Source organism: Xenopus laevis, chromosome 6S (assembly GCF_017654675.1).
Source record: "Xenopus laevis strain J_2021 chromosome 6S, Xenopus_laevis_v10.1, whole genome shotgun sequence".
Taxonomy (NCBI): Eukaryota; Metazoa; Chordata; class Amphibia; order Anura; family Pipidae; genus Xenopus; species Xenopus laevis.
This window is the reverse complement of record NC_054382.1, coordinates 106,760,131-106,775,034: the sequence shown is the minus strand read 5'-3', so window position 1 is coordinate 106,775,034 and position 14,904 is coordinate 106,760,131. Positions and strand designations below refer to the sequence as shown.

At 38.7% G+C, this 14,904-nt stretch overlaps 1 protein-coding gene across 1 annotated transcript; it reads left to right on the top strand.

Moving 5' to 3' along the window:
* Positions 1 to 6,919: 6,919 nt before the first annotated feature.
* Positions 6,920 to 13,617, top strand: LOC108695345 (60S ribosomal protein L7). The gene is made up of 7 exons (XM_018223801.2): positions 6,920 to 7,017; positions 7,887 to 7,989; positions 8,181 to 8,347; positions 9,536 to 9,673; positions 10,982 to 11,091; positions 12,960 to 13,170; positions 13,565 to 13,617. The coding sequence occupies exons 1-6, from the start codon at positions 7,004 to 7,006 to the stop codon at positions 13,166 to 13,168; spliced, it is 741 nt and encodes a 246-aa protein (XP_018079290.1). The 5' UTR covers positions 6,920 to 7,003; the 3' UTR covers positions 13,169 to 13,170; positions 13,565 to 13,617.
* The last annotated feature ends 1,287 nt before the right edge of the window (positions 13,618 to 14,904 follow it).

Sequence of the window (14,904 nt, the reverse complement as noted above, 5' to 3'; positions counted from 1 at the left end):
CATCAGGTTCTTCTTGGCAGCTGTTATGGCCAATATTTGTCTCCTGGCAAATGTCATGGGCAATGATTTCCTCGGGTTGTTTCTGTTTAAGAATAAAAACATACAATTAATCCATTTGTTGATATACTAATATCTATTGCATATGGCAATGTGACAAAGTATTTTCAAAGTTTTATGTTTTCCTACTTACCTCACTGATATTCACATTGGTTTCTACTGGTTCCTAGTTGAAAGAAAAAAAAATGAAATCAATTATTTGTTGGAAAATGCGAAAATATACTTCCCATGATATTATGGGTCTGTTTTGTTTTAATTGTGTTAGCCTCTCTAAAATATTTACCTGGCAGAGGAGATTGCCATATCCAGTCGGTTGCACCTGTTTAAGACAGCAATGTAGAACAGTTTATATATGTAATGTTGCTTTATTTAATTTAATATTATTTAAATATAACTAATAATAAACTATTATTTGCTTACCAAACAGGGCATTTCTGTGTACATCTTCGGTAGTACCTGTTTTTTAAATAAAAAAAGGAGGGTAAGAGATTATTGATCAGGATAAATAAATGACACATTATACTATGAGATATAGTTTTGAGTATACATGAATGCAGGTTTGGCATCTATTTTCTCATAAAAATGCAAGGGGTTACTGATCTGCCCCTTGCTGGAAAAGAAAAGGATAATTAGACATTAGCAATGAAATGGGTTCTTAGCAATCAGGACAATGTTGGTATGTAAGTGGCAATGGCCAATCTGTAAATCAACTGAAATGTTAGATACATTTGTGTAGAGTTGGTCCACAGATAAGTCCGATTTGTAATTTAACAAAATCTAATTAACAAACTGAACAAATGTGGCCCCTTGGGAGTAACATATGCTAGGCTATGCATCATAGTTCAAGAAGAGTTATATCTGCTAGAAGGTTTGGAGTGTTTTAAGTTTTATTATATTTTACGACATTGTTACATTATCCTCCATCTTTAACAAAACGTTTATTTATGACAAGTTTCTCTACTTACCAAAATGACTTCATTTTTCTCTTCTTTAACTTTTTTAACCTGGCAAAAGAAAATAGGTTTGAATATTAGAGGCAATGATCAAGTTGTAACTAAATGAATAGGTCCATTAGAAGTTAGAATTAGGAAACTTAGCAGTTCCCAAAGTCTAAGACTATTTTCCTTATAAAACAATACAGAAAACAAGGTATGATTTAATATTAGATATGCAGAAAGTGTACGAAATATAAGGCTATTATAAGCTGTTTCTTACAGTGAGTAATGAAAGGATTTGGTTTAGATCTAGCCAAAACCAACGATATATGAAATTTGTAATTAGAGATGCACCAAATCCACTATTTTGGATTCGGCCGAACCCCCGAATCCTTTGTGAAAGATTTGGCCAAATACCGGTCCGAATCCTAATTTGCACTTGCATCTATATATAATTAGGGGTCGGAAGTGGAAAAAATGCATTTTCCTTCCCCGCCCCTAATTTGTATATGCAAATTTGGATTCGATTTGGCCAGGCAGAAAGACTCTGCTGAATCTGAATCCTGTTGAAAAAGGCCGAATCCTGTCCGAATCCCCAACCGAATCCTGGATTCAGTGCATCCCTATTTGTAATATTATTTTTCTATTAGATATGCAAAATTATCATAAAATTAAGCTACATCCCACCATGGAGCTGTTATAGCTTCAACATGGGGAAACAAATTCACTAAATCGCTCAAAGAATGACGTAACTTTCTGGCTCCGGGCCCCCCCTGCAAATAAATATTTGGAGAGACCAGCGCAGAGCTATACCTACCCAGAAATACCCGCCCACCCACTCACCACCCCTGGCTGACATTTCCTGCCACCACTGATGTCCCCCATCCATCTGCTTCCCCTGCTCTCAGGTTGGAAGTAGGAGAGCGGCTGGGGGATTTCTTCGGCCTTAAACAGCTATAGAGAAAGAGGACCCGATGGTCCGGGCCCCCCTTTTCCTTGGGCCACGACTGCGGGGTCTGCTTCCTCTATAGTTATGCCAGTGAACTCAAATTTGAATCCGTTAACACAGGGGTCCCCAACCTTTTTTGGCCCGGGGACTAAAAAAGAGCCAATTTTTTTTCTAAGTATGGAGGGGTCAGGGAGTGGTCAGAGGGGTTGTGAGGGGTCGGCGTCCAATTTGGGTGCGCCAGTGTCCTATTCGGCGTGCCGGCATCCAATTTGGGCGTGGGTTAATTGTTCAGCGGTCCAGTTCAGGACTGGCCCTGCGGTTGGGGACCCCTGAGTTAACAGGAAAATAACATTTATAGCACTTTCGTTTTCAAAGGTATTTTTGATGAAATTTTAATTTAAATTTTAATTTAATTTAACAGTTTTTCCATATATACTAAAAATCTAGGATATGAGTATAAAAAAAACCCTTACTTTCGTAAAACATTTGAAAATACTGCATATGCGTCGAAACATGATGGTTTTTGTATGTCGATAAGTCTTTCTGTTGATTTGTATGTCAAAAATTCTTTCTCTTAATTTATATGTCGAAAATTCTTTCTCTTGATTTATATGTCGAAAATTCTGTTGATTTGTATGTCGAAAATTTTGTTGATTTGTAGGTCGAATATTCTTTCTGTGGAGAGAGAAAAATCATTGGTTACATATTATGTAATAATCTGATGAATTGGTTATAAATAAGGTAACTGAAAATGAATGTCCAGTAACATTAAGGTAACATTAGAGTGACAATTAATGACTAGAAAAAACTGCACTTTGAAGCACACTTATATCTTTTCATATCCCCATAATTACTCCACTAGCAGAACTTAGGCCTACACAACAACTATATCCAGCTATATTGCTATATGTAGATGAAAATAGGGAATGTATAATATATGTACATATATATACCATTAGTAAAGGGAATGCGACCATTATTGTCTGTAGGGCCAAGTACTTCATCCCCTTCAAACTCAAATGGTTTGCAATTCTCCCACTAACAGCTACTAAGCCCTACGCAGTAGCTATATGAATATGAATATTAATTTTTCTAACATTTTCCCCAGTGTATGATGAGGAGCTCCACTCACCTCAGTTGCCTGATACAGAATGAGGCAGTTAGAGCTTGTTTTCAAACATTAACTCTGTGTGCACTGTGACATCACAATGTATCATGTGTCCCATTATGACATCACACCTGCAAACTACGGTCAGGAAATTCAGCCTTAGCAGATAATCTGCTCTTTTAAGGACAGTTACAAAATTAATAGAAAGACTGTATTGAGATATGTCGTTTGTTGGCGGCGCTATGATATTATAATAACTCTATTGCATTGCTATTTGTATGTTAAATGAAAATAAGGAATGTGCTAATATTATATATAGGCTATTAGTACAGGCAATGCCACCATTGTTGTTTGTTGGGCCAAGCAGCCCCCCCCCTGCATTTACCCCACTAGCAGACACTAATAAGGCCTATCCAGCAGCTACCTTTATATTTATAGTAATATTGTTATTTTAAAAATTTCCCCAGCGTTTCATGAGCTCCACTCACCTCAGTTGCCTGATACAGAATGAGGCAGTTAGAGCTTGTTTTCAAACATTAACTCTGTATGCACTGTGACATCACAATGTATTATGTGTCACATTATGACATCACACCTGCAAACTATGGTCAGGAAATTCAGGTTTAGCAGATAATCTGCTCTTTTAAGGACAGTTAGAAATTAATGCAAATAGAAAGACTGTATTGAGATTGTGTTTAAAATGGAATATGTCTTTTGTTGGCGGCGCTATGATATTATAATAACTCTATTGCATTGCTATATGTATGTTAAATGAAAATAAGGAATGTGCTAATATTATATATAGGCTATTAGTACAGGCAATGCCACCATTGTTGTTTGTTGGGCCAAGCAGCCCCCCCCCTGCATTTACCCCACTAGCAGACACTAATAAGGCCTATCCAGCAGCTACCTTTATATTTATAGTAATATTGTTATTTTAAAAATTTCCCCAGCGTGTCATGAGCTCCACTCACCTCAGTTGCCTGATACAGAATGAGGCAGTTAGAGCTTGTTTTCAAACATTAACTCTGTATGCACTGTGACATCACAATGTATTATGTGTCACATTATGACATCACACCTGCAAACTATGGTCAGGAAATTCAGGTTTAGCAGATAATCTGCTCTTTTAAGGACAGTTAGAAATTAATGCAAATAGAAAGACTGTATTGAGATTGTGTTTAAAATGGAATATGTCTTTTGTTGGCGGCGCTATGATATTATAATAACTCTATTGCATTGCTATATGTATGTTAAATGAAAATAAGGAATGTGCTAATATTATATATAGGCTATTAGTACAGGCAATGCCACCATTGTTGTTTGTTGGGCCAAGCAACCCCCCCTGCATTTACCCCACTAGCAGACACTAATAAGGCCTATCCAGCAGCTACCTTTATATTTATATTAATATTGTTATTTTAAAATTTTCCCCAGCGTGTCATGAGCTCCACTCACCTCAGTCTCCTGATCAAGAATGAAACAGTCTGGGCTGGTTATGAACAGCTGTGATAATGTCCATTATGACATCACAATGATATGTCACATGACTAGCTGCTGATCAGAGGATACAAAATGAGCATAAAAACTGCACATAGTTCTACAATTATTTCAAAGAGATTATGGTTAAAATGCTGTTTGCTTATTTTTTGACCCTTTTATTGTTATGTAGGCAGTGTAAATATATGAATGTATAATATATTGATATAAAGTATGGAGGTATAATACATAAGTAGCACACAGGTATAGAGAATGGCCCAGATATTTGTACAGCATTTGAAATATATCAATACTGATAATTGCACCATTACTGTATGTGCTCTATACTATATCATCAGAGGGGATTCATTCATTATTATGGGTATCAGTACAGGGAATGACATTACTGTATGTATAATACATCATTAATGGGAATGTGCCCTTTATTATCAGACAGATTTACTAGAGATTGAACTAGGAATCCAGAAGGATTTAAAATATGGTAAAGCAGCACTCATAGAACATTTAGGTACTTATGTTATTTAGACATATTAAAGGGGTTGTTCACCTTCCAAACAGTTTTTTCAATTCAGTTGTTTTTAGATTGTTCCCCAGAAATAAAGACTTTTTTCAAATACTTTCCATTATTTATTTTTTACGTTTTTTCCAAAATCTAAGTGTAAAGTTGAATGTTTGTGTCTGTGGTAGCTGGCAGCTCAGTAATTCAGGTGCAGACTCTGAACTGTTACAATTTTGCAACATTGAGTTGATCCATTTCTCAGCAGCGTCTCTGGAGTATTAGCAACTATTGTATCAATTCTAACAGCTGCCTGTAATGAAACCCAGAGATTCTGCTCAGCAGGGAAAAAAGATAAGAAATGTATCAACTAAATGTATCCATTTAGAACAGTTTACAGGATCGGCGACCCCCCCTCCCAGAGCTGCTTCAGAAGGAGAGAAATGACAATTTACACTTCAATATTAGAAAAACCGTCACACATAGAAAATAGAAAGTCATTGGAAAAAGTCGTTATTTCTGGTGATCTATCTGAAACCAACTAGTTGTTTGAAGGTGAACAACCCCTTTAAGGCTTACTTAGTTTTAACCTTTCCTTCTCCTTTAAGCAAATAATTCTAATTATTCTAACTTTTGCTCAGAAATCTTAATAAGTACTAAACTTGTACTTGATCCTAACTACAACATAAACTGCATAAATCCATACTGGTGGCAAAATGATCATGTCGTGTTTATTTGATGCTTACTTTTTTTATCAGACTTACAGTATTAAACTCAGAAAAAAAAATCCTTTATATGGAAACCCTATAAATCAAACATTCCAGACAATGGATCACAAAGACTCTCCTTTATTAAGACACATTATATAACAGACATTTGTGTACTGCAGGCCAGGGCCGCCATCAGGGGGGACAAGTGTCCCGGGTCCGGGCATGAAGGGGGGCCCGGCAGTGCTGCAGTTTAGAAAGAGCCGGGCCCCCCTTGCCAGAGCCGAAGATCTGCGGCCAGCCGAACAGTGGAAAATGTGGAAGTGCTGAAAAGCCGAACTCCCGAAGCAGCGAAAAGACTCGAAGCCACGAAAATAGCCGAAGTTCCGAAGCGACGAAAAGATCCGAAGTCACGAAAACAGCTGAAATTGAAGTCCTAAAGCAGCGAAAAGACCCAAAGTCACGAAAGGAGGCAAAGTTGAAGTCCTGAAGCCACGAGCTCAATTCTACTGAACACCAATTTATGGTTTTTTTTTAAACCCCCTGGCCACCAATGTATTATTTTAATATTCTAAAGGCCCCTGCAACCAAAGTTTTTTAACTTGTAAGGGGGGGGGCCCAGGCACCAATGTTTTTTTTTTAAAAAAAAATTTGGGGTCCCACTTTGTAAGGGGGGCTCTGGTGCCAATGCTTTTTTAAAAAAAATATTTTTTTGTGTGTGACTTTTAACTGTGATGTAGAGTGGGCGGGGTCTGGGGCGGGGCTTAGGTGCCAGGGTGGGACCAAGGGGCCCCAAAAATCTTGTTGCACGGTCCCGTGATTTCTAATGGCGGCGCTGCTGCAGGCTGTCATGTATTTACGTGGCATATTATAATATAGGGTGTTTCTGTGGCTATAATAACAACCATTAAATATGCCACCCTGGTTATACTGTAGGCAAATACTGGCACAGATTCTACAGTAACAGCAACTACAGAAACATCAGCGAATGTTCTAAAGCACGTGTTCATAACGAAAACATATACATATGATAAAGCTGGCTCGGGACACTATCAATTTCTTGATATTTAAAATACATTTTCAGGCCTGTTAATAGTTCCCCGCTTCTCTACGTCCCCTAAACTGACTTTCCTTCTTTACTTTATAAAGCGCATGCGCATAAAGTCGCGGTGATGACGTCCGGGCACTTCCTCGCGGTGTCTTTAAGTGGGCTCTGCGCATGCGTGTCGCCCTCTTTTTCCGGTGGTGAACATGGCGGGGACGGAGTGAGTATTCAGGGCCCTCTCTTGAATCCGATTTAATCTCGGTTTCAGCCCGCTTCTCCTCGCGCCCAGACTCGCTTTATGGGTTCTTTAAACATCAGCGATGCTTCGGTGTTTGTTATTTTGCCGCGATTCGTCCGTACTGCTACGGGAGGAGTTTTACAAGGAGAACTCTGATTTGCCTGGACTGCTGTGGTCTGCCATTAGTCCAATACCGGCAGTATCCTGTGTCTGGCACTGAAAGGGGCCTGTATTTAACCGGACTTCTTGCAGAAATAAATGCCAGTCAATCGCTTAGTAGTATAACCCTGTACTGGGCCCTGAACACTGACTGTCAGCTGGGCTGCCCCCCCCATGCTCTAAGTGCCAGTTATACACAGACAGTATCAGTGCTAATCACTGGCTGCCACTAATCTCCCTTCGCTGATCACTTACTGTTACCTTTGTATAGACTGTAGGGCTGCAAATACTCATATTGGGCTTTACATAAGTGATCCCATTGCCAATGTTCAAGTCTCTGATTTAGGTTGGAGTTCCCTGGCCTGTGCCTCTCTGTCAGTCCAAGTACAGCTTCTAACACTTATCCCTTTTTATACTGGGACTTCCCTGTGTCTGAGTTGTATTCTTAATAGTCAGATTGGGTTTCTCTTATAAGAATTCTCAAAATTAGGATTTCTTATTAAAGCATGGGGGTAGGACAGATTATAACTTAGTCCCATTATTGTGTTTATAATCCATACTAGGAGCCCCAACAGCACCTGCTTAGGCAAAATCCAGAACTCCTTTGGGTGCTGGAAAAATGAATGGTAAGGGGTATTACTGTTTCTCCATTGATGACTGTGGTGCTAAAGTAAATGCTTTTTCCGCCACAGGGAGAAGAAACTGCCATCTGTGCCAGAAAGCCTTTTAAAAAGGCGAAAGCAGTTTGCAGCTGCAAAGGTCAAGAGAATCAAAAAGATTCTGGCTGAAAAAAAGGTAAGTCCTGTCTAAACGAATGCTTCCTAGTGTATGGGGCTTTTAGAAGTGATCTGAGGGGTGTGTATGGACTAAATCAACCTGCCTGTATGTGTTTTGCAAATTGTAATGCCTGGAGTGGTCCACGCGTCCGTATATAAGGCTTGAATTGGGGATGGTTACATTAAAGTGTCTTAACTGTTTTATTGCAGCTTCGCAAAACTAAGAGGAAGATCATTTTTAAGAGAGCTGAAGGCTACTACAAGGAATACAGGCAACTGTACAGGAAGGAAGTGCGTCTGGCCAGAATGGCTCGTAAAGCTGGAAACTTTTATGTACCTGCGGAACCCAAGCTCGCTTTTGTGATCAGAATTAGAGGGTGAGCATTGCTTCATTATAGTTCTATATTGTGTAGCTTTATTACCATCCCAGTTGTCCTGTTCAGTGCATATATTGCCTTTAGGTAAGGCACTTGCTAAAACTAAGATTTTATATGGTCTTTTTTTTTTTCTCTCTCTCTTATTCAGCAGTGTATTTGACCATTTAGGGACATGTTTGCTAACATTGGAGATAAATGCAATTTCAGCATTGGATTTAAACCTATAAGTTAGAAAACAAAAGCAACAATCTGGTTGCTATGGGCAACATCTCCAGATATTTAGCTCCGATGTTAGTGAAATCTGGCCTTAAGCTGGCCATAGATGTAAAGATTTTTAAAAGATCCGATCGTCATTGTGAGACCACGATTATCTCGAAATGATCGTACGAATTGTCCAACTAAAAAGACCATTTCAGGCGATATTGCCAGGAAAACAAAGGGGAGCTGCCTGCTTGTCCTTGCAGACATAGATAGATTGCACTGGGACCAAAAAAGATTTTTTTAACCTGGCCGAATAATTTTCTGACAGATGTCGGCCGAAAAACCGTAAGATTGTTCGAATCCCACTAACCGCACAATCATTTTGAAGGATTGGTCGGACTACGCTAAACTGGGTCGTTCGGCAAGAAAAATCTTTGTCTATTGGGACCTTTAGTCTGATTTAATAAGGGCAGCAGACCTAGCAACCAGGGACTAGCTTGAATGATGGTGTAGTGGATCTGACTATAAAGATAAGCCAAGACTTTCCAGCCTTTAACTGGAAGCCACTTTTCAGTGTAAAAAGTGTTGGCCACCTGGAAGTGAAATCGGATTACCATAGTTTGCTGGATAGGTACTATAAGTAGTTGTTAGCCCCATATGGGCTACCAGCCTACAGCAGCCCTCCACTGGAGGTGACTTGTTTGTTGAGCAACATACATTATTGCTGTACCTCTGATACCTCAGAAATGAGCACCTGCTGTTGGCTCATGAGCAATTGCTGTCTTATTGCAAACACTTTTTTCTAAGTTGCTGCTTATTCGAGATTTTTAATTAATATGCTTGACATCTGATACATTTGAGATGACTGTGCAGAATTTTATTTTTGTTGCATGCTTGAATAATTTGCCCTTTGAATGTATTTACCTTTTATTTCTTACAACACTGATCCAAGTGCGTATGTGTAACTGTTATTTATTTTGTTTTCAGTATTAATGGAGTCAGCCCCAAGGTACGCAAAGTACTGCAACTTCTCCGTCTGCGACAGATCTTCAATGGAACCTTTGTAAAGCTTAACAAGGCCAGCATAAACATGCTGAGACTGGTGGAGCCTTATATTGCATGGGGGTAAGGGTTTCACTACATGCATTGTAGCATACAATTGTAACACACTTGGCTTAATGGGCTTTACACTTTTATGGCTATTGGAGTAGCTAGGCATATGTCATTCTAACAGAATGCCAAGAGCTTCTTCTTGTTTTTATAATGGCTGGGATTGTCTTATGGACATAATGTTTAATGAGTAAACTCATACATATATTGGCAATAGCTTTTATGGCCAAGGACTTGATGGCTCTACCAGGTTTTGTTTGGTAAAGCAACTGTTGAAATTTTGAAGTGCTAGTCTTTTAACTGGTTGAAAGTGCTGTATGTGTGGGCATGGTGCTCATGCTTTGAACTATTGTGTCACAATTACATGTAGAAAGCCCACCCCGTAGCTGAAACCAAGGTCTGTGCCTATACCATTGAATTCAGACTTGCTGCTACTTCTATGTTGATTTCTTTTCAATGGAGACAAACACATATTGGGCAAGAGCTTTAGCTTTGTGGGTTATGTAAAATGTAAAGGGAATACGTTGCATAATAAGTAATTGTTTATGATCAATTCTCAACAGACCTATAATAGAATTACTTTATAAAGTTATGGGTATATTGGTAACACATCTACTGTCAGACCAATCTTCTATTGAAGCACATCTATAATGTTTGGGTAACAGTGGAGCTGACATAAGGAAGTCTTAAACCAAGTTTGTGTGTTTTGTCGCCTGTTTAGACAGTGCTTAGTGCTGGCCTTAGATGCTATTAACTGCTTTTGCTGCGACTTATGTCCTTGTTTTGTCAATTAGAAAAGAATGGATACATATTCTTCAAAATATCACCCCATTGTTAGTGTTTCTTAGTTCAGTGCCATTTTCACGGGAGTACCAGTGGATGCTTCCATGTGTCATTCTTGGGTGTGGAAAAGCAGTTAGGACACATCTCTTGTGATGGCCTAAGTATACAATGAAGTAGGATAAACAACCCAGTAACCAGCATTGGGGCCTTAATATATGCCCAGTGTTTTTTTAAGGAGAACTAAAGCTCCCTTGGTTTTTTAGCCAGTTAAGAATTCTGCACAGTGCCTGTCTCCTGCTCAGCCATATGATTCTCAGTCATTGAAGTACCCCTTTTCCCCCATATCTTATGTCCAGGTATGCTGCTGAACAGCAGGTTTAGTATTTTATTTTTGGAAGTAGCCGACTGAATCCAAAGTCATTGGCAGTGATGCACTCTGCCATGCAGTTAATACACATGTTAAAAACTGCTGTTTTTAATTTACTTTTTTAATCCATCTGATACATGACACGTCTTACAAAACTTCTCCTTCCTTTGCAGTTACCCAAACCTGAAGTCTGTTCGCCAGTTGATCTACAAACGTGGGTACCTTAAGATTAAGAACCAACGTATCCCTCTGACAGATAATTCCCTCATTGAGAAACACCTTGGTAAGTATCTGCACTAAAAGGAACATGGTTGATTTTTTTTTTTAGCCATAGCAGTTTACTTGGTAATAGGAAAGCTGTTTCTAATAGGGGAACAGTCTTGTGCATGTAGCTGAGCCCATTTAGGGGATTGTGTATGTGGGGGGGGGCTCCAACTCTATACTGCACTGAATACTTAAAAGGAAAGTGCTTTACAAGTCATAAACCCATAAGAAGCAAATCATAATACAGTTAAAAAATTGCTTCTGTTTGAGGCTTTAGCATGGTACATAGCTAGCAAGGTCTGCCACTGCTAGCAAAAGCTTTCCATTATTCTTGTATGGGGAACGGTACTGCCTGTGGTACTCGAGACCTCACAAATGAAAGACCTCTGCTCTGTCATATACACCTAAGTCCCATATTCAGTTTCATTCCAACACAATATAAAAGGAAGCACTTAAGGTGTTATTTGCTTCATTGTAGTTCATTATGACAATAAGAGTAGTCCCATACCTACTTGTTTCTCGGCATATATGCAGAGGCTCTTGGGGTGCACATATCTGCCAAGGTACATGGTAAATAAGCAACTACTAGAAAGGAAGACGATTCAATAAACTGACCAGCCGCAAGTAAGAAAACGTTGGGCTAGTTGCTGTGGTTAAAAGATAAATAAATTATTTTTAAATGCAATATAGGTTTCTGAAAATGGGAATGTTCTCCAAGGAGACAACCATGCTAATACGTGGTGATAGACTGCCACAAACCGGACCACACTCCATTAATTTAAAAGTATTTAAACGAAAACCATCTAAAAAAAAGACTTGCGCGTTTTGTGCCTTGTGGGCACTTAGTCAGCATGTTGTTTGTCTCCCTGAGCTGAAGGTCTGGGGCTTGAGCACCTGGACCTCCCAACATAATTTGTAAGTTAACCCCCATTCTTACCATACTCAACATTGAATGTTTCTCTAGCCATGATATGTTCTCCAAGGTGCCTTTATTTGTAATGTAGAATAAAAGACACATTTTGTGTGTCATGACAAACAGAATTATTCCATTAACTCCTCTGACACTGTTTAAAGGGGCAACATCATTGAAACACTCTGCACTACAGCTATATTTATGCATATCCATACCTGGGTTATTGGGTTCATTTTTTTTCTCATGGGTCCCCTTGCCAGGTAAACTCTCATCTCAAACTGGAAAGTAGACCAGTGTATGTTCCACTCTATACTGCTCCATGCACATGTTTAGGCCACTTTCTCTCTGTAGTGACTATTTCCTTCTATGGGGTATACTTATCAAAGAGTATAGTTAGAGATCACCACAGTCTGCTAGAGTGAAATTGCACCACTCCATTCACTTCTATGGGATTTTTAAGAGTATTTGTCAATGGGTTTAAGTTCATCCTTTGATAAATATGCATTTCAAAATCCCATAGAAATTAATGGGAGAGTGGGGCAATTTCACTGTGGTGATCTCTTAACTTCACTCTTTGATAAATATACCAGATGTTTTTATTAGGGATGCGCCGAACCCCCGAATCCTTCGCAAAAGATTCGGCCGAATACCAATTCGAATCCTTTGCATATGCAAATTAGGGGTGGGAAGGGGAAAACATTTTTACTTGTTTTGTGACAAAAAGTCATCGCATATGCAAATTAGGATTCGAAATTCGGTTCCTCCTGGCAGAAGGATTCGGTCAAATCCTGCAGAAAAAGGACGAATACCGAACCAAATCCTGGATTCAGTGCATCCCTAGTATTTACTCCCTGCATGTCCCATGTCCTAGTTCCATGTCCGTTCACTGGGTGTTGTTTGTGACCGATAACTGTTAAGAATATCTGTAGTCTGAGCGCCAAAGTGATTCCAATAATAAAAATGCTTTTATATAGGCAAGAAAGGCCTCTTGTGCGTTGAAGATCTGATCCATGAAATCTACACCGTTGGCAAAAACTTTAAGGCAGCAAATAACTTCCTGTGGCCCTTCAAACTGTCCTCTCCCAGAGGAGGAATGAACAAGAAGACAACACACTTTGTGGAAGGCGGTGATGCTGGTAATAGGGAAGACCAGATCAACAGGATGATTAAGAGGATGTACTAAAGGTAATTTTTTTTTTCTTTCTCCCCATATTCTCTCCATAATAACACTGAATTTAGGAATGGTGTAGTTTAGTAAAAATGAAAATGTAATTCCAGCCAATATTTAAATAGACCTCTGATTAAAAATATATATATTCGCAAATAAGAAGCCATGTGTATTTCTCTGCTCCTGAATTTTGAAATATCAGAAGTCTGTTCTCCTCCAGGTTAATCAGCTGCTTTTGCTAGTGTTTCACAAGTCAGAATACACTCGCTCTCCCCTAGTGATTTCTTTTTTGCTTACATGATACCCCAGGCTGGTGCTCCTCCTCTTCCAAAAATGCATCAGCCCTGGGTCCTCTTTTGATGTGGTTATGATGTCCGTACCTAAACAACTTTTTCTTTTTCTACCATGCAGGTTTTCCCATGATGCCTTCAAATCTGTTCTGTAATAAAATCTGGTTAAAAACATTTAAAACATTGTGTCTGTGTGTGTGTTTCAAAAACAAAAGTATGCTTAAAGGATAAGTAAACCTTTAAAATAAGTGAATGTAAAATTGATCAGGGTGCTATTCTAAGAACTTTTGCAATGTACATTCATTATTTATTTTCTTTTCATTCCAAGATATTAAGGGATACATTTTCTGTTAACATGGATGAATTTTGCTACAACCGCGCCACCTTCTGGTCATTTTCTGATTAGTCTGACCACCAAATAGTCAAGGAAGTTGTCAAGGGAAAGAGAGACCTGGTCTGATTTCTATTAAGAAAAAAATTAGAAACCTTTCTCTAATCTTTCCTAAGCAGAAGAACAGAGCATACTCTTTTTACTTCATTGACTACTTGGTGGTCAGAAGGTGGTGCTGTTGTAACAAAATTGATATTAAAATACATTAACAATATATGTATCCTTTAATATCTTGAAATTAAAAAAAATGTACATTGCAAAAGTGCTTAGAATAGCACCCTCATCAATTTTACTCACTTATTTTTAAGGTTTTCCCAGTAGCTCCCCATCTTTTCTGCTGATTCACTGCACCTGCTCCATGGTGTTGTCAGTTACTGAGCTGAGTTACTGACTCAAAAATTTACAGTACATAGACTAGAAATGTCACAATATAAGCCTGATTAGTAATTAATATGGATAATTATTACATGGTAGCACAGAAACCAGTGCAATTGGCATCAGAATTTTATAATCAGCCCTGTAGCATTAGTTTATATTACAGACCAACCTCATTTTCTGTTTAATAATTAGTGATGACCCCTAAGCTTAGCTTCTCAACAGCTGCTCAGAGCCCACTGAGCATGTGAGTGTCACAGACACTTTCCAAGACGGTGACCCGCTGTGACAAGTTTGAAGTCCTGGATCATTGCTGCTATTGAGTAGCTAAAGATTTAGGATGGAGCAATAAGTTCAGTATATAAAACATTTCATTTTTAGCCCTATTCATTTTTAGGGTTTAGTTCTCCTTTAAGGTGGCCATACACTGTAAGAGCTGATGGTTTGTTTGCTCAGGCCACTGTAAGATATAACATATATGCTTGAAAATGTTTCCAGATCATCTCTGCAACCCAAAAAGGTAAAGTCCAAAAAACGAACTCCAAAATACATGTGGAAGTCTATCTAGATGCCCATGTTTAGGCACAATGGCTACTTTTTTTTTTGTATGGGATATAATTTATGAATAAAATTTAATTCGTTTATGAAACACGTGCAAACCCTAAATCCAACTCAGTCTGACCTTGTTGCTAAGT